The sequence below is a fragment of the Delphinus delphis genome, chromosome 1, assembly GCF_949987515.2.
Source record: "Delphinus delphis chromosome 1, mDelDel1.2, whole genome shotgun sequence".
Taxonomy (NCBI): domain Eukaryota; kingdom Metazoa; phylum Chordata; class Mammalia; order Artiodactyla; family Delphinidae; genus Delphinus; species Delphinus delphis.
The window spans coordinates 28,188,847-28,208,360 of NC_082683.1; the positions used below are offsets into that span (position 1 = coordinate 28,188,847).

At 52.8% G+C, this 19,514-nt stretch overlaps 1 protein-coding gene across 1 annotated transcript; it reads left to right on the top strand.

Moving 5' to 3' along the window:
- Positions 1-1,174: 1,174 nt before the first annotated feature.
- On the top strand, positions 1,175-19,369 carry TFAP2E (transcription factor AP-2 epsilon; the record flags this gene model as incomplete). The annotated part of the gene is made up of 6 exons (XM_060019166.1): positions 1,175-1,666; positions 2,256-2,307; positions 13,127-13,349; positions 14,720-14,838; positions 15,385-15,526; positions 17,313-19,369. Coding segments are annotated over 6 exons (1,311 nt in total), but the record flags the coding sequence as incomplete, so codon positions are not given.
- Between the last annotated feature and the right edge of the window lie 145 nt (positions 19,370-19,514).

A 19,514-nucleotide genomic window follows, 5' to 3' on the forward strand; every position in this document is an offset into this window, starting at 1 on the left:
AGAGGGGCTTTGATCCAGAAACGTGCAGAGAGGCTGTGATGGCCCCCAACTCACACACACACACACACACACACACACACACACACACACACAGGTACTGACATATGTGTGCCCATGAGCCAGCAGGCTTGAGTCTGCAGCTCACAAACTTCTTCCACCTTCAAGACTGCCCACTTCATCCATAATCCGGTGAGGCGGTTAGAGAAAGGACTGATACCCATTTTACAGACAGGGGAGCTGAGGCCGAGGAGGAGTAGTGCTTTGCTCAAAGGCAAAGGTGCAATAGAACCGATAGCAAACTAGGGCCCTTATGTCCCAGCCTCGAATCCTTCTCTGTTTCAAGGTGACTGGGAGCTTCGAGCCTAGAAAGCGATCAGACAAGCGCGGGTTGGAATCACAACCCTCTATCCTTCCCAGGGGGTTGCGCCAAAGCTACGCCTCCTCTTGGGCTGTCGCTGGGGAGCTGGGAGAAAGCGGCCCTAGCGTATCTCTTTAATGCGCGCCCCCGGAGGCCCGGCGCGCCCCCGCCACTATAACTGGAGTGCATGGAGCAAGCTGCGTTCAGAGGAAGAAGGGCGGGCGCTGGGCGCCCGTTGACCGACTTTTCCAAGTGCGATCAGCGCCCGTCCGGCCTACATCCCGCCCCCATGGACCCGCCCGGGGGCGCCCACTGCTGAGGACCCGATGCCTATTGGGCTCCGGGCTAGGTTGCACCCCGCCACCGCAAAGTGACCCCCCGCGGGCCGTGCAGGCTCCCAGCACCTCTTCCCGCAGAGCTCGCCGTCGGGCGAGGGCTCCACCGCCGCCACGCCTCACGCCCCGCGCTGCCCGCCCCATGCTGGTACACACTTACTCCGCCATGGTGAGTAGTCTCGGGCCCGGGGACACCGGGGCGTACCGGGCCGGGGATCCGGCAGCCTGAATGCTGGACCTTCCGAACCTCCTCCTCCAACGAAATTTCGGAGGGAGGGGGCCACAGCGACTCCGCCCGCTGAGAACTGTGCGCGCCGGAGACCGCTGTCCCCAGCCCAAGGCTCCCGCGCCCACGGGTCATTCAGAGATAGACCTCGGGCCTCGGGAAGCGGGCAGGACGGCAGCTGGCCCCTCGGGAGCTGAGGAGGGTCCTTTCGGGCTGGGTCCTTTCAGCTGCCGATGGGTCGCCTAACGCGCCCCTTTTCTTCCCCAGGAGCGCCCCGACGGGCTGGGCGCAGCGGCTAGCGGGGCCCGCCTGTCGTCGCTGCCCCAAGCGGCCTACGGGCCGGCGCCGCAGCTCTGCCACACGCCGACCGCCGCCGCCGCTGACTTCCAGCCGCCCTACTTCCCGCCGCCCTACCCGCAGCCGCCACTGCCCTACGGCCAGGCGTCCGACGCCGCCGCCGCCTTTCCCCACCTGGCCGGAGACCCGTACGGTGGCCTGGCGCCCCTGGCACAGCCTCAGCCTCCGCAGGCTGCCTGGGCCGCGCCCCGCGCCGCCGCCCGCGCCCACGACGAGCCGCCCGGCCTGCTGGCACCTCCCGCCCGCGCCCTGGGCCTCGACCCGCGCCGCGACTACACCGCCGCTGTGCCGCGGCTCCTGCACGGCCTGGCAGACGGCGCGCACAGCCTGGCCGACGCGCCCCTCGGCCTTCCCGGGCTGGCGGTGCCGCCGGGCCTGGAGGACCTGCAGGTGAGGCCCGAAGGGTCCGGGATGGGCCAGCATCCGCTGCGGTGACTTAGGACCTGGCTGGAGGCAAAGAGTGACCAATGCAGGAACCCGACTTTTCTCCCAGCCTGCCACTTCTTGCTCGTGACTCCCAGGATGCGTCCCACGTCCTGAGTTAGACGCTGCCTGGCCTTTCGGGCGGCCTGACGCTGAGTCCGTGAGCAGGTGCCTGGATGGCGGCGACCCTTCGCCGAGTAAATGGGCAGAGGCCGAACCACTTTTGTCCCTCTCCGCTGGGCAACGTAGGGAACCTATGCCCAGTCGCGGTCTACTGGAGCAGCCTGTACCTGGAGCGAAGCGAAGTGGAGGAGTTGCCTGTCTAAGGTTCCAAAATGCCCTTTTTGCACGGCATGGCGAGGCACCCAGGGCTCCAACTCAGCTGCAAATGGTGGAGCGCCGGTGAATCCTGGTCCCGCCCGTCGCCGGCTGCAGGCGACGGGTGGTGCGCTTTGGGTGAAGCAGACAGGACAGGGACCGGGGACAGCAGGGGCTTGGGAAGCGAAAGGAGACTAGATCTACAAGCGCCCTTACCACCACCCTGTCCTATTTGCAGGCCATGGACGAGCCGGGAATGAGCCTCCTGGACCAGTCCGTGATCAAGAAAGGTAAGGAATGGCGTGCATCTGCCAGGGCAGAACCGGGCGAAATGGTGCAGGCCCCGGCACACAGACCCAGTTTCTTCCCCTGTGGCGCGTCCCTCCTGTGCGTCGCCAAGCTCACTCTTTACCAAGGCAAGGGCACTCTTTTGGATCTGGAGTTAATTTGCAAAACGAGTTAAACCACTTCTCTGTTCCCTAAGAGGTGTTAATGGGAGTGCTATTCCCATGGATGTCGTTAAATGATTTCCACTTTACCAAGCCTTACCATTTCCTAGCCTGTCTGGTGCTTTCTGCCCCTCCTTTCCTAGCAGGGCCTTGGGGACCTTGAGGTTTCCCTAGGGAATTTTTTCTCCATTTGGGAGCCTCTTTCAGCAGTTTAGGAATAGGGGAGCTGGTGTGTGACTATTGTGTCGGGCTGTGTGCAGGAGGGTCAGGGCTTGGGCGTTGGTGTCTATGTGAGTTTGGGATCCTGTACATGTCTCTCTGTTGCTTTCCCAGTATTTCTTGGTGTCTCTTGCTGTGAGTGTGTGACGTGTGTCTGTTATGTTGGTGTAATTTCCACGTGTTTGGGGGTCAGGGTCCCTGTTGTATCCCAGAATTTGTTCTTTGGCACTGAAGATCTTTAAGCATGTAGGGTTGCTCCCTGTGTATTTTCAGGATGTTTGTGTCTCTCTGCCCTTGGAAAAGCCAGGGGTTTGAGATCTGCCCTCCAGTGGATTTTCAGGCCTGTGAGTTCTGACTGTGACAGGGAAAGGTGAGAAAGACAGAGATTCAGAGAGGCCCAGGGATAAATTTGGGGCAGGTGCAGAGAGGAATATGGAGGCACAGACAAGCCCGCTGTACCTGGGGCAAGCGCTTGAGCCGGGATTGGCTCAAGTTGTTTTTCAAACGAGTGAATTCAAGCCTGGGCTCTGTTTGCCCTCCTTGAGTCCCGGGGAGGTGGGGTGGGGGGAGCTGCATTTCAAAAGTTGAGGCTGAGTTACCGGGGGCTGGGAGTTAGCTGGACCACCTGGTGTACCTGTGGGGAAGATGAGGAGACAGGCCTCCCAGAACGTGGGAGAAGGGAGCTCCGGGTATTGGGGCTGTTACCTGGAGCTGGGGTCCGGGCAGGTGTACACTCAGAGCCAGCTCTTTGCTGGCGGCCACTGCCTTGCTTTAGTGGATTATTTGGAACCCGACAGAAGGGAGAGCTCGGTCTGCAGCGGCAAGAGCCTGCCACTGTGCTGTCCATCCAGAGATTCAACCATGGTCTTGGTCCCCAGTTCTGACTCCTGCCCGGGCTCCACAGGCTACGGGGGCTCGGGCTCACTGACTCCCTCAGGGAGGCCAGGACCTTGCATTTTGGGAAGGAGCTTGGGGATGTCTGCCCTGGGGAAGGGTAGAAGGACCAGGTGGGGCTCTGAGTACTTTAAACCCCAATCCCCTGGCCAGAGCCAGGACAAAAGACTGGCTACCAAGAAGGAACCAAAATTGCCTCGAGTTAGTTTCTCTCAAAGGACATCAGCTTTCATAAATCCCGGGTCCTAGGGGTGCGCCGGGATCCCCAAAGAACACAGTGAGTGCAGCCGGGACTGTCCCGAGTGCTGCACACGGGCTCCGGCGGGTGGGGGATGGATGTGGGCACTGGTGCTGTTCGGGATGTCGCCGACACGGGCGTGCACACCGGCCAGACACCAGTGTCAGCCCGTCGGTGGCCCAGTGGAGCCCGGCGACCTGAGCTGGGGACTGCGTCCTGGGGGCCCCAACCCGGACATCGAGTCACAGCCCGGAGCAATGCAGCAAAGGGGGAGGGATGAGAGCCGGGGCTCCCAACGGAAGGAATAGGCTGGTTCCTGAGTCGCGAGCTTGTCCTTCGGCTGGCCTGGCGAGCCTTTGAGGAGGAGAGAGGGTCATTGCGGCAGAGCCGATCTGCGAGGTCCGGACCTCGGGGCGGGGTGCGTGGGCGGGCGACCCAACTGTGGCTAAGCAGGTGGCCCGGTTGGAGCCCTGCGCCCTGGAGCCTCCATGCCCCACGCGGCGGGTAATTTTCGTTCGGGCCCTCCGCAGTCACTGCGGAACTCCAGCCACACCGCCAGCCACTTGGGCGCAATTGATTAGCGTCCTTCTTCGCCCTCAGGCCTTCTGAAGGCATCGGGAGCCCCGGTCGAGTCCTGAAGTCCTCCGGCACCTGCCAGGGGCGGTGGAGGACCATCCCACTCAGACCCGGACCCTGGAATTATAGAAGGTCGTTCTTGGCTAGCTGAAGCAAAGGATTCATTCCTCCAGCTCCTCCCGGCCCTGGCGGGAGGGGCAGCTGTGTCACGGGCGGTTGGAGTCCTAGGCTGTGAAAGGGAGGCGGCCCCAGCCCTACACCAGAAGCAGCCTTGCTACCGCAGGGAGGCCTCGGGTCTCGACTTCGACAGTGCGTCCAGGGAGGTTGTAAAATCTTCACTACTCCAGGCAGGGGAGGGGAGGCGAAGTCCCCGCCCCACCACACACTTCCAGGTCGGCAGCCCGTTGTAGCCAGGGCTGCCGGGGCAAGGATGGCAGATGGGGCTGAGGCTGACCCGAAGGGAAGTGGGGAGCCCTCAATTTTCTGCCCACATTAGTCACTTTCAGTTTCGTGACTTGTCCTAGGGGCACAGAAAGCAGACGGGACTGGCCTGAGAGACAGACATGGACAGGAATATTTCCCAGCCAAGAAAGGCAGTGAACAGGGTCTGTATGCCTTGTAGTGGGAGCTCAGAAGAGGAGCAGTGAGTGCCTGAACTTGGGAGGCTTCCTGAGGGAGAGGCAGCAGGGGGCTCAGTAGGTGTTCAGATTTGTTGAATGAAGGGTTTGGAAGTCTGAGTGCATTTGGAGAGGCGGTGTACAAAGGGCCGAGCTACTTCCGCTCCACTAGGAACAGCATGTGCCTCTGCCCTCTCTTTGGAAAGCCAGACAGGTTTAAAAAGGTTAAAAATCTCCGTGGGTTTCAGGCTATACAGTCACAGCTGGAGGGGAGTGGTTTGGGGATGAGAATTGAGATAATCCTCCTTTCCTCCGAGGAGAGTGGGTAGTTGCCTAATTGGGGGTGGGGAATCCCTCTCTGCTGGGTTCTGTTGTCCAGTCTCAGGGCAGGGGATGATGTAAGTTCTCTGCTCTCCCTGGATCTGGGGAAAGAAAAGGGAGATGGGGAGCTTCTGGGCTTCCAAGTGAATCTACAAGCAGGGCCAGGACTGGGGTGAGGTAAGTGAGGAACTCACTTGAGGCAAGATTTAGGAGGGCGCCTAAAAGCTCAGTAATCAAGGTAAATGATACATCTTAGTGCAATATGTTTAAAATTTTTTAATGCAAAAAATATCCACAATAAACGAAATATCAAAATTTACGTAAAGATGGAATCTGACCCTGCACTTCTACATCCCTGCCTCACTTGCCTCCCAGGCTACCATTGGCCCCAGAATGAGACAAAAAAACTGGTGCCCATGCAGATAGACTGGGGACTGTACCTGAGGGCAGCATAGAGCAGGGCAGTGAACGGTAGCAGTTATATTTAAAAGAAACCCTCTAGGGGAGAGGGAAGAGGGGAGGGGGAAGGTAGGAGTAGGGGATTAAGAGGTACAAACTTACTATGTATAAAGTAAATAAGGTACAAGGATATGTTGTACAACACAGGGAACATAGCCGTTATTTTATAATAACTATAAGTGGAATATATCTTTAAAAATTGTCAATCATTATGTTGTACACTTGCAACTTATATAATATTGTACATCAACTATACCTCAATTAAAAAAATAAAAGAAATCCTCTAGCAGTTAGTGAGAAGGAAACTTAACCAGCAGGTCCCACTGGGGAGATGAGGGGACTCAAGTGGGCTGGGAGGAGGGTCACGACCCCTCCTGTCTGCCTTCCTCCTGCTGCCCCTTCCCCCCAGGCTTTGGACCTTAAGTGGTACCTTAAGTGTGGTCTAAGGAACCACATGCATCAAATCCCCAGGGGTGCTTGTTAAAAAATGCAGATTTCCTGGGCACCATTTCGCATCTACTGAATGAGAATCCCTGGAATTGTGGCCCTGGAACTTCATTTCTTTAACTGATTGATTGAAGTAAAATGTACATACCTGAAATTCACCCATTGGAAAAGTACAGTTCGATGATTTTTAGTAAATGTATGGAGTTGTGTAACCATTACCACAGTCTGTTTTAAGACATTTCCAACACCCCCCAAAGTTCCTCCATTCCCAGTTGTAATTAATTCCCACTCCAGGCCTTAGGCAACCCCTGATCTGCTTTCTGTCTATACGTTTGCACATACTGGACATGTTATATAAATGGAACATATAAGTATGCTGACTTTTGCATCTAGCTTCTTATACTTATAATGTGTTTGAGGTTCATCTGTGTTGTAGGCTGTATCAGTAGGTCATTCCTTTTTTATTGGTTAGTAGTACTCCATCGTGTGGATGTAACACATTTTGTTTATTCATTCAGCAGTTGATGGACACTGGGGTTGTTTCCACTTTTTGGCTAGGATAAATAATGCTGCTATGATCATTTACACGCATGTCTTTGTGTGGACATACGTTTTCACCGCTCTTGAACTCCTAGGAGTGGAATGTCTGGATTTTATGGTAAGTTTGTCTTTAATTTTTTAAAGAATCTCCCAAGCTGTTTTCTAAAGTGGCTGTACTGTTTTACATTCCCACCAAGAAAGTGTGAGAGTTCCAGTTTCTCCACATCGTCATCTGCACTTGCACATGTGTCTCTTTTTGATTATAGCCTTCCTGATGGTACCTCAGTATCCTTTTAATTTGCATTTGCCTAATGACCAATGATGCTGAGCACTTTTCCATGTGCTTACTAGCCATTCATATATCATTTTAAGTGAAAAGTCTACTCATATATTTTGAACACTTTCTAATTGGGTTGTATATCTACTCACATAGTTTGAACATTTTCTAATTGGGTTGTATATCTTACTATTGGATTATAAGAATTCTTTATGTATTCTGGATACACATCCCTGATAAGATATAGGATTTGCAAATATTTTCTTCAAGTCTATGGCTTGTCTTTTCATTTTCTTAATAGTGTCTTTTCAGGTGCAAAAGTTTTTGATTTTGATGAAATCCAGTTTATCATTATTTTCTTTTATGGATCATGCTTTTGGTGTTATATTAGGAACTCTTTGCCTAACCCAATGTCATGAAGATTTTTCTCCTGTATTTTCTTTTAGAAAGACTTGCAATTTTAACCAACTTTCCAACAGAGTCTATTGCACACGCCCCAGAATCAGTGGTCAGACCATATCTACCACCTGTGGACAGAGTGTGTAGACTTGCGTGTGTGTGAGAGTCTTGTCTGATAGATTGGCTAACTAGGAGCTCTGTCTGTAGGACATTCCTATGTCTGTAGGAGTGTGTACATGTGAATGGCTTCTGCGTTCATGACCAGGGGGACACCATGGGTAGACCACTTCAGCTTTAGGACACTGTGGTGTGGGAGACAAACACTGGTCCCTGCTTTGCAATCCGTACTAGTTAATTCCCACCTTCGTGACTGCTCCTGTCCCAGGCTACCTGCTTCCCTAACCCTGGCCTCCAGACCTCTGTCATTTTTGAAGGAAGAAGCTGAGGAAAAGGGTACAGACAAGTGGGGAAAGCAACAAAGTCTGTAATTCGTATACACAAACACGTGTCCACCTGTCATGCGCTACATTAGCCGCACCTATGTTTGCATAAATCTGGCATATACTCTATGTTTAAATATATCAGCAGGAGCAAAAGCACTTGCAGATATCCTTATGCACGTTGCCACATTCTTGCAACAGTCGGGCAGAGCCCATGTGTATATAGCTGGGGCTCGGTATTTGTTGTTGAGTAAGTGTGCATATGCACAGTCTCACCCTCAGTGCCCTATGGCAGGGCATGTAGTTTTTATGTATAGATGTTTGTGTGACACGTGTGCTCACATATGTCCCTGTTTGTACATGTGCAAAGAGCTTCACCCAGCTTTGGTCTCTCTCCTCTCTCACAGTGCCTGGCCTCAGGGGTCCCCAGATTTTAATAAAAGCTGGATAGAGGTGGCTGCTGGGGGAGAGAAGAATCTTCTGTTCCTCTGACCATTCCCTCTGGCTAGGAGTCATGGGAGAGAGGACAGTCACTTTGCCCTTCTTGTTAATTTGTTAATTCCTAGTTTTAGTTTTTTAAGTCGAGCATGAGGTATAATTTATGTATAGTACAGTTCACCCTTTTTAGATGTGCATTTCTATGAATTTTGACAAATGTAAACATATGGTCAAGATATGAAATATGTTAGAGAATGGTTCCATCACCCCAGAAAGTCCCCTCAAGGCAGAGGGACACAGGTGATGAGGGAGCCCGTGCAGAGGCCTGGGAGACACTGGGGTGGGGGGTGGCATGGCTGCTATTGCGTGTCCAATGTCAGTGTGTCTGTTGGGTCAGGACATTCTTGCTCCTCACTCTGAGGCGGAGGCTGGGATTAGGATGAGGGGAGTGAGGCAGGGTCGTGTAAGAGCAGGATCAGAGCCTGCTTCTATTTAAATTATTGATATTTTGTCACCGTGCATTTTTACATTAATTTTTACTTTTAAAAATATTGCATTAAAATACTGTTTGCCTTGATTGCTGAGTTTTTTGCTGCCTCCTTAAATCTTGCACCCACGACAAGCGCCTCCCCTGCCTCACCCTTGTTTTGGCCCGGCTCTGGGGACAGGGAACTTGCCTGGGGTAGGGCGTGTGCTGCTACTCTCTCCACCTCCCCCCACCTCTTCACTTCTCCCACTCAGCCCCATCCATGGCCTGTTGGCCCTTCCCTGGTGCCTGAATAGGGACGACCCAGGGCGGAAGGGCAGTTTTACCATCAATTGCTAAAAAAGGAATGAGGTTCCCTTTCCGACCCTCCCCTACCCCCACCCCGTGCATATATTGGCTGTGAGTCTTCACACTTTCTCCCATTCCACGTTTCAAGGGCCCTTGCTTCCCTCATTTATTCTACATTCACTGACACCCCCTTGTGCCAAGACTCTGCTCTCAGGCACTCCCAGTTGGTGGGGAAGACAGAGGAGGAAACAGACATGAGGTTCAGTGTGGTAAGGACAGCGACAGAGGGTGAAAAGGAGCAGGGGGTGAGGGCTTAGGAAGCTTTGCATTGGGGGTGGTGCCCGGACTGAGGCTTGAGAAGGAGGAGGCCCCGCTTAGTAAAATGGAGAAGGGCGCCTGAGACAGACAGCAAGCAGTTCTGCGGGGCTTAAAGAGCCCACACGCCGGTGAGCTAGTCGTCTCGCATCCCAGGTGGTGCTTCACACGTTCCATGTGACCTGTCCTGGGTTTTTAAATTTTTGAATCAGTTGCCAATGTTTAAAAATCCAGGGACTTCCCTGGCGGTCCAGTGGTTAGGATGCTTCCATTGCAGGGCGCATGGGTTCAATCCCTGGTCGGGGAACTAAGATCCCACAAGCTGCACAGCGCGGTCAAAAAATAATAATAATAAAGTAAAAATCCAGAGATTTCACCTAGAAATCTCAAATCCTTGTCTCACCAGCAAAAACAAAAACAAAAACAAAACAAACCAAGAGTTCCGGCAATGTTGGTGTATCCTGCATGGTAACACTCAGCCAAGTAGCAGGTCTCCCACATCTCACTTACTTATGTTAACTCCTGTGCTCCCCACTTTGAAGTCTAGAACTGTGCTGTCCACTGTGGGAGCCAGGGGCCACGTGTGGCTATTGAGCACTTGAAATGTGGCTAGTCTGAATTAGGATGGGCTATAACTGTAAAATACGTGTTGAATTTTGAAGACCAAGTACAAGAAAAGAATGTAAAATAGCTCATTAAGGTATTCCCTGGTGGCGCAGTGGTTGAGAATCCGCCTGCCAATGCATGGGGCATGGGTTCAAGCCCTGGTCCAGGAAGATCCCACATGCTGCAGAGAAACTAAGCCCGTGCACCACAACTACTGAGCCTGTGCTCTAGAGCCCACGAGCCACAACTTCTGAAGCCTGCGCACCTAGAGCCCGTGCTCCACAACAAGAGAAGCCACCGCAATGAGAAGCTCGCACACAGCAACGAAGAGTAGCCCCCGCTCGCCACAACCAGAGAAAAGCCCACGAGCAGCAATGAAGACCCAACGCAGCCAAAAATAAAATAAATTACAAAAAAATAGCTCATTAATAATTTTTAAAATATCGATTGTATGTTTCAGTGATAATATTTTTATTTTTTATTTAAAAAAATTTTAATTTTTATTATTATTTTTTTTGGCTGTGTTGGGTCTTTGTTGCTGCATGCGGGCTTTCCCTAGTTGCAGTGAGCAGGGGCTACTCTTCGTTGCAGTGCACGGGCTTCTCACTGCGGTGGCTTCTCTTGTTGTGGAGCATGGGCTCTGGGCGCACGGGCTTCAGTAGTTGTGCCTCGCAGGCTCTAGAGCACAGGCTTAGTAGTTATGGCTTAGTTGCTCCACGGCATGTGGGATCTTCCTGGACCAGGGCTCGAACCCGTGTCCCCTGCATGGGCAGGTGTATTCTTAACCACTGTGCCACCAGGGAAGTCCCGATAATATTTTTATATACGGGGTAAGTAAAATATATTAAAATTGGTATTAACATGTTTCTTACTTTTTAAAAATAGAGCTACCAGAAAATATAAATTTATATATGTGGCTTACAGTATATTTGTATTGGTCAGTGTGGGTCGAGAGCCTAAAGGGCAGATGGAGGACCAGGCAAAAGGGGTAGGCAGGGCCGGACCACAAAGGAGGGTGAAGGAGGACATTATGACAGTTAAGAATGTGAACTTTAGGGCTTCCCTGGTGGCGCAGTGGTTGAGGGTCCGCCTGCCGATGTAGGAGACACGGGTTCGTGCCCCGGTCCGGGAAGATCCCACATACCGCGTGCCCCGGTCTGGGAAGATCCCACATTCCGCGGAGCGGCTGGGCCCGTGAGCCATGGCTGCTGAGCCTGCGCGTCCGGAGCCTGTGCTCCGCAATGGGAGAGGCCACAACAGTGAGAGGCCTGCGTACTGCAAAAAAAAAAAAAAAAAAAAAAAAAAAAAAAAGAATGTGAACTTTAAAGTCCATTGTCAGAGGTCAAGACCCATGTCTGCTCCTTATTGCTGTACTATCTTAACTTCTTTGAACCTTTAGTTTCTTCATCTTGAAATGGGGACAGAAAACAGCATCTCCACAGAGCTGTTAATGTGAAGCACTTGGTGTATAGTTGGCACTCACTGAAGGATAGGCAGCATCATTCTGCTCAGCTATGGAGCTGGAATTTAATTCTCAGGCACTGACGGGTTCTAGGCTGGGGAGTGATGGGTGTTTCAGAAAGATCCCTCTGGAGCAGGGGCTGGGCAGAAATTCAGGTGGGAAATGAGTGAGCGTCCCTGTACACCTGGAGAAGCGGCTGCATCCAGGGCACGTGGAGAAAAGAAAGCCCTAGTACGTGGTGATGGATGGGACGTGGTGGGAGAGGGCAGCGTGGAGGGCCTCACTGAGGTTTCTAGCTGGGCGATGGGATGGAGGGTTTGAATGTGCATCCAGAGAGGGAAAAGCTGGAGGGGCTCTGCCAGGCCAGGGACTGGGCCAGCCTTGCTTACCTCTGCCTTCCCAAGGCCTAGCACGGTTCCTGGCACACAGGTGCTCAGCAAATATTTGCCAAATGACTGGAGGGCCAAGTGCTGCCTTTGATACCATAGTCCAGGGCTTGCTACTGGTACTAAGTCTACCAGCTGTGTGATCTCAGGCACATTACTTCACCCCTCTGGGCTTCAGTCTCCTCATCTGTAAAAGGGGAATAATAACATAGCCCCCTGGTGGGTTGTTCTGAGGATTCAGTGAGGTTATCTGTATGGTGAGTGCTCAGTGACTGTTGGCCTCAGGCTCCCCACTTGATCCCCCTCCCCAAACACACAAGGCCTGCCTTTTCTACCAAGGCTCTCACTTCCTTGGAAGAAGAGAAGCCCAAGGGGAAGCAAGTGCCTCAGTCATTCTCCCTTCCCCCTGAGGCTTAGCAGGAGAATGGAGGTTAGACTGCAGGAAGAACTTTCTTTTAGAGCCAAGAGTGTCCAAATGGGTGTTAAAAAATAAACTTCTCCGATTTCCTTCCCTGTCCTTCATAGATATTAGTAGATAATTAGAAAGCATTTGGGGGAGGGGGTGATAGAGTGTGTCTCTTCATTCTTGGTCTCCTTGAGCATCCCAGAGAGACTTGGCAGGAAAGGGGCCAGGGCTGGAGGCCTAATGGGGCCATAACCTCCCTGTCCCTGGGATGTGGGAGCCCAAGGCCCCCAGGCCTTTCACTGATCTGGGGTTGTGGGTGGGACGGGGGGATCACAAATGAGCGGGGGTAATCAGGGATTGCTTGTGATTGTGCAGATCTGGCTGGGCTCTGCCGCAGTGACCCAGGAATCCTGCCTCCAGCTCATATTCCATTTCCTTATTTCCAACTCCCTCTCTGATTACACATGGCAAAACTCCAAGACTGCTGAAGCTGTTTGAGTTTTAACAGGGAACCAGCCTGACTCAGTGAAAGAACAGGGGTTCAAGAGCCAGAGAACTTAGGGTTTAATGTCTACCACCCATGAGCTGAGTGAGCTAGAGTGAGTCACGTTAACCTCATTGTGCTTCAGTCTCTTCCCTTGTAGAGCAGGCATAGTAGGACCTCCTTCCAAAAGGTGCTGGGACATACAGATGCAGCTGCGTGTACACAGCATGCTAGAACGGGGCCCAGCACATAGGCTGGTGCTTCAGCAATGCGCTCATGCCACAGTTGGCTAGTGCCCGTGTCCGGTGGTCCCTGGCTCAGTGTTGTCTCTCTCTCCTTTGCTCTTACTTCTGCTTCACAGTCCCCATCCCCTCCAAAGCCAGCAGCCTTTCGGCCCTCTCATTGGCCAAAGACAGCTTGGTTGGCGGCATCACGAATCCCAGTGAGGTCTTCTGCTCTGTGCCAGGCCGGCTCTCTCTGCTCAGCTCGACATCCAAGTACAAGGTGACAGTGGGGGAGGTCCAGCGGCGACTCTCACCTCCCGAGTGCCTCAATGCCTCTCTCCTGGGTGGTGTCCTTCGCAGGTAGGAAGGCCAGCCCACAACTTCCTGCACAGTGTCAAAGCTAAAATGTGTGGTCGTTTCAGACTTTCTCAGGGGATCGGAGAGGGGCCGGCCCCACCCCAGGCCACAGGGTCATCTCCACCTCAGTCTCCCTGGGGGATTGTGCATGCTCTCTGGGCAGGCCTAGGTCCTCAGCAGCTCCCATGGGTCTGTGGGCTTGGGGGTCGCGGGTAGAGAGGAGCCTGGGTACAGAGAGTGGATGGAGGACTCACCCACATTGGGCACGACGGACAAGGCTGGGTCTGGGGGAGGGAGAGGGCCATCTCCACCCCATCCCTCAGGAAAAGGGTCCCGAGGACCTAAGGCCCATTCCCTGTGTCAGTATAGGCCTCTCTGGTGCGTGTGTTTTGGGGTGGGGAGCATGGGGTGCATGGTTTGTCTTCATAGTTGTGTCTGTCTCTCTGTGCGTGTCCTTGTGCCTGGGTATTTCTGCTTCAGGGCTATGAGCTTTGATATGTTTGAGGATAGTGTTTGTGTGTGTGCACGTGTGCATGTGTGTGTATATGTGGTGTAGGAGTGGCCAGGAGTATATGTTTCCGTGAGTGTGAGTTTCCTGTGTTACCTTTAGTGAGATGTGTTGGTTACAGTGTTCTACTCTGTGTGAGTGTGTATGTTGTGTGTGTGACTGCATGCGCACGTGGAGCTAGACACATGTGTGTTTCCCTGTCTGTACCTTTGTGTGGGGCTTCATCTGTGCAGGTGTGGGAGTATCTCCTTATTCCTGGTCTCTTTGAGCATCCCAGAGCGGCTTGTATGAGTCTGTGAATGTCTGTACAAATGTCCCTGGGATCCTGACTTGGTGTGAACATGTGTCTCTGACTGTGTCCCTGGGTATTTGAGTCTGTGTGTCTGTCTCTATTGGTGTATGTGTCTCTATTCTCGGCCCTCAGTGTGCGTTCATCTGTGTATGTGTCTATGTGCCCCTGGGCAGCTGTGTATGTAACAGTGTCTCCCCATGTGTCTGTGTTTCCCTGTGTGTTTCAGGGTCTGTGTGTCCCTGGGTAGCTGTGTTGGTGTGCTCAGGTGGGAAAAAGGACCCTAAGATGCTGGTCCATCCTGCCCCACCTTGGGCTGTCCCTGTTATTGAGAGGATTAGGGAGAAGTGAGGGGTTCCTGGAGCTGCGTGCTAGGCCCCCCATTCCCATCTTGGCTGCAAAACCAGTGAGATTAGGAGATTGGGATCAGGTAAATAGAGACTCCAGAGTGTCCCCAGGACCAGACCCAAGCCTCAGCAGGGTTGGTGGAGGCAGCAAGGCCCTGTTGGGTCACTTAGCATACATGCTTCATCTTGTCTTCATAGTGTGTGTCTGTCTTTCTGTGTGCATGGCAAGGGCCAAGTCCAAGAATGGGGGCCGGTGCCTGCGGGAACGGCTGGAGAAGATTGGGCTCAATTTGCCAGCTGGTCGTCGCAAGGCCGCCAATGTGACGCTGCTGACTTCACTAGTAGAGGGTGAGGCCTGAGGGGACCTGTGTCATCCAGCGTGCGTGTGTGTGGCTGTCTCTAATGCAGGAGGGTGTGTTAGTCATGTGTGTGTTCTCTGTGCACCATGTATAAGTAAGGGGTGTGTGTGATACATGTGTACAGTCTTTAAGTGTATATGCAAGCACACATGTGCACGTGCTGGTGCAGTAGAGAGCGTGTGTGTGTGTGTGTGTATGGGGGGAAGAGTGGCCAGTGTTTGGATGTGGTAAAGAGATGAGGGGGTCAGAGTCCCTTCCTTGGAGGTTGGTGACTCTCAGCTCGATCATCTTGAGTTCAGGCTCTGGGACAACTGGTGGGCTCAGCTCCCACCCCTTAGCTCAGAGCCCATCTGAGGTAGCCCCAAGGGAGGGGCAGCGGGGTTGCCTCTAGAGCTGAGAGGGGAATCGAGAAAAGATATATATAGAGAAGCAGGATGGCCCCGGTCAGGGGTTGGAGTGTCAAGGCCATGCTCCAGGCTCAAAGGTACACCTGGCTGTAGTGACGGCTCATCTCTCTGCCTCCCCTCCCTCCTAGGAGAGGCTGTACACCTGGCCCGAGACTTTGGCTACGTCTGTGAGACCGAGTTCCCAGCCAAGGCGGCTGCCGAGTACCTGTGCCGCCAGCATGCTGACCCGGGGGAGCTGCACAGCCGCAAGAGCATGCTGCTGGCCGCCAAGTGAGCGAGAGCGCCACGCACCAGCTGTCATGGGTGCCGTGTACAGGCACATGTTGGTGCAGTGCACAGACACAGACACCAAGCATGGGCACAATGGATACCACTCGTGTACATGTGATGTACACATGGTACATGCAGCACTGCACACAGGCACACCTAGGTTCCATGCTGTGCACGTGACAGGGCACACATGGATACATGTGAACACAGCTGGGTTCTACACATCAGCAAACACAGTGTCACAGACAGGCTGACGTAAGTCCATGTGTGGGCACCACCAGCCCCAGTCCCGTCATGGGTCTGAGCTTCTCTGGCCTTGCTCCCCCTGCCTGAGCCTTGCCAATCAGCCCCTCTGCTCCAGTGACCTCCATCAGGGCACCAACACCCACCCAGACCCCTGGGTTGACCCCCCTTTGTTCTTACTTCACACCTGACCCCTCTGCAAGTCTCACTGATGCCTCCCTCACCACCACTCGCATGCCACCTCAACTCTGGTCTCCTAATCTCACTCCTGGATGTTCACTCCAGCGCCCCTCTATTCCCCCAGCCTCCCTGCACATGCACTGATCCCTACCCAAGAGCCTTCAATGGCTCCCACTGCTACTGCAGTTGATTTTCAAACTAGGTTCTGTAGGGATGCCGCAGGGCCTGTTTAATGAACTGGTGTTCCATTAAGATTTAGTTTTTAGAAAGGGTCCCATTGCAAGAAGAGACAGACACGGGGGCGGGTTTGAAAACCACCATTCTGTCAAGTCCAGACTCCTTTGAGGGCCCCCATAATCTGGTCTGCACAAACTCCACCCGCTCCAACTAACCCACTTGCTCTCTCCTGCCCTCCTGTCCTTGGGCTTGCTCTTCTGCTTAGAACACCATCCAGTCCCCCCACCTAACAGTCCTTCAAATCACAACTCCATCCTCCCGCCTTCAAGGTTTCCTCAAGTCCCCTAGGCAGAATTGGAATCACAGACTCATGGGACTGCCATGACTCATGGGGCCTTTGAGGCTGCTCATATTGGAGCTGGAGAAACATATCTAGGGCAGGGATCACCTCACTCATTAATCAGCTAACTCATCAAGCACTTTCTGGGTCCCAGTCATGTCTAAGATGCTGACCAGGTTCCTTGGTGACGCAAAGGTGAGACACAAAGTGATTCTCCTGCCTGAGCCATATATCCAGCCACATACTGGAGATGGATTCAAATCCCAGCCTAGTCACTTGGGCAGGTCATCTAACCTGTCTGAAACCACCCAGTTTCCTCTTCCATGTGATGGGAATGATAATAACATTATAGATTTGTTGTGAGGATTAAGTGAGATGATACATACAGTGTGCTCGGCACAGCATCCAGGCCTCGATTCATGTTCACTGCTAGCTATTATTTCGGTTATTTAAGGCAGATTCTGGATTGTTCCCCAATAATTTCATAGACAAACCTCTTGAAGCATTGGCTGTTTTGGGTGGAGGTGGCAGTAGGAGAGGGAATCAAGGAAAGTTTCCCGGATAAGGTAGGAGTTGAGCTGGACTTGGAACGTGGGCAGGACATCCACAGAAAAGGAAATCGTAGGGTATTGGCATGTGCTATTTATTAGGTGTGTGATATTGGGCAAATCAGTTAACTTCTCTGAACCTTAGTTTACTTTTCTGTAACACGGGTATGATCATCATTTGTAGACTGCTGGGTCAGCAATCATATATATAATGTATATAAAGTACCCAGTATGTGGTGGGTCCTTCCCTGGACTCAGACCTTTGTCCTCTAACCTCTGACCCTCCTTTCCCCACCAGGCAGATCTGCAAGGAGTTTGCAGACTTGATGGCGCAGGACCGTTCACCGCTGGGGAACACCCGCCCAGCACTCATCCTGGAGCCCGGAGTGCAGAGCTGCCTGACACACTTTAGCCTCATCACCCACGGCTTCGGCGGGCCTGCCATCTGTGCTGCCCTCACTGCCTTCCAGAACTACTTGCTGGAGTCACTCAAGGGGCTGGACAAGATGTTTCTAAGCAGTGCAGGCAGTGGGCATGGTGACACCAAGGCTTCGGAGAAGGATGCCAAACTTCGGAAGTAACTGCTTCCCCCACCCCATCCCTAAGGGGCTCCCAAGGTCTGAAATGAGGTCTTTGCTCCTGGGGGTGGGCCTGACAGGCTTAAAAGGTGGGGTTGGAGTCAGGCCAGAAAGAGAACATTCCTCCAGAAACCCATGAGTTAGGGGTCTGGGCTGGAGTAAGGGGAGGTGGCCTCTGTGGTGGTTTGTAGATAAGGGCCCAGGCGTCTGCCTCGCGTGTGCAATTTTCTGACCCTTGACTGCTGAGAAAGGCTTGGACAGGAAATTGCATGGAAAAGCCTGGTTCTTGGGGCCAGCGCTGCCCATTAGGGTGATGGGTGCTCCTAGAGGCCAAGGCCTTGCTGTTTTTACTAACAGCAGGAGAGGAATTAACAAACCAGGTGCTACTGAGGAGTTGGTGCCCTTCATCCCAGAATCTCCTACCCCCAGAAAAGGGGTGCTGGCAGGAGGCCCCAGTGGGCTCTTTGGACCCCTGCCACTCTTGGAAAGAAGTGGGCAGGAGGGGCCCTCAAGGAACAGAGAAGATAAACACAAATTGGATAACTTGAATCCAGGCTGCACTTCAGTCCTGTTGCTGTGTCCTATTTATTTATGTTGTAATTTAAAGTTTTAAAATGTTCAGTGCGACTTATTTATCCCAATGAGTTGAGGACTCGTTTCAATGTCTTCTGCTTATGCACCAAGATGTCCAGCTGGACCAGGATGGAGAGGGTGTTTTTGCTCGCAAAGGGCTGTTGGTGGGCCGGGAGGGAACAAAGATGTCAGGGACCCCAAGGTTGTTGCTGGGATTTTGTATTTGCTGTTGTTTCTCTTGACCCTGCAGTCAATGTACCTCCCCAACTCTCAGATTGCTTTCTCATTCTCTTAATAAAACCTTTTCATTGGATATGAAGCTCTCCCTGTCCTTCTTCAGCCCAAGGTCACGGGGGAGAGGCAGGGCCTGGGAATTGGGGGTGGGGGTGGAGTGGGAGGGGGACTGTAAGGGGGAAACCTCGGAAGGGGCTGTGGGCATCTCTGGGTGAGGGGGTACAGATGGTGGGTCTACCTGGCTTGTCAGTGTGGCTGCTGTTTGTGTGTGTGTGTGTGTGTGTGTGTGTGTGTGTTCGTGTGTGTGTGTGTGTGTAGTGAATCCTGGGGGGGCTGTATGTGTATTATTGTGACTAACTGGGCCGTGTGTGTGAATGTGTCAGTCCAGCTATTAGGTCTATGTGATGTGTTAACATGACCGTTGGTGGTGGGTCTGTATGTGTGTCAATATGAATGCTGATGATGATTACGTGTGTCTATCTGGCTCATTCAAATCCAGCTCTTCTGTCTCCTTGAGGAGTTCATTCTTGAGGCCACTTTTCTTTCCTGCACCTTTATTCTCTCCCTCTCTACTGAATCATCTATACTAAATCGTTCCCCAAAGGACACATATTCTATGATCTCTTACCTTACAAAACATAAATCCTTTCTCCATTTACTTCTTTTGCAGTTGGAGAGTTTTTAAAAGATTGCTACACCCCTACCTCCATTTCCTCACCCACCCCCAATTCACTCCTCAACCACTTTAATCTGTCTTCTATCCCTACCAGCCTATGGAAATCCACTCAGCAAGGTCTTCAATGGCCACATGTCAAACCCAAAGGCCCTTTTTCTGGACTTAGCAGCATTTGACATGGCTGACCACTTGCTCTTCTCTGAAATTCTCTCTTCTATTTATGTCCAAAATGGAGTACTTGGGCGTCCCTGGTGGCGCAGTGGTTGAGAGTCCGCCTGCCGATGCAGGGGACACGGGTTCGTGCCCCGGTCCGGGAAGATCCCACATGCTGCGGAGCGGCTGGGCCCGTGAGCCATGGCCGCTGAGCCTGCGCGTCTGGAGCCTGTGTTCTGCAACAGGAGAGGCCACAACAGTGAGAGGCCCGCATACAGCAAAAAAA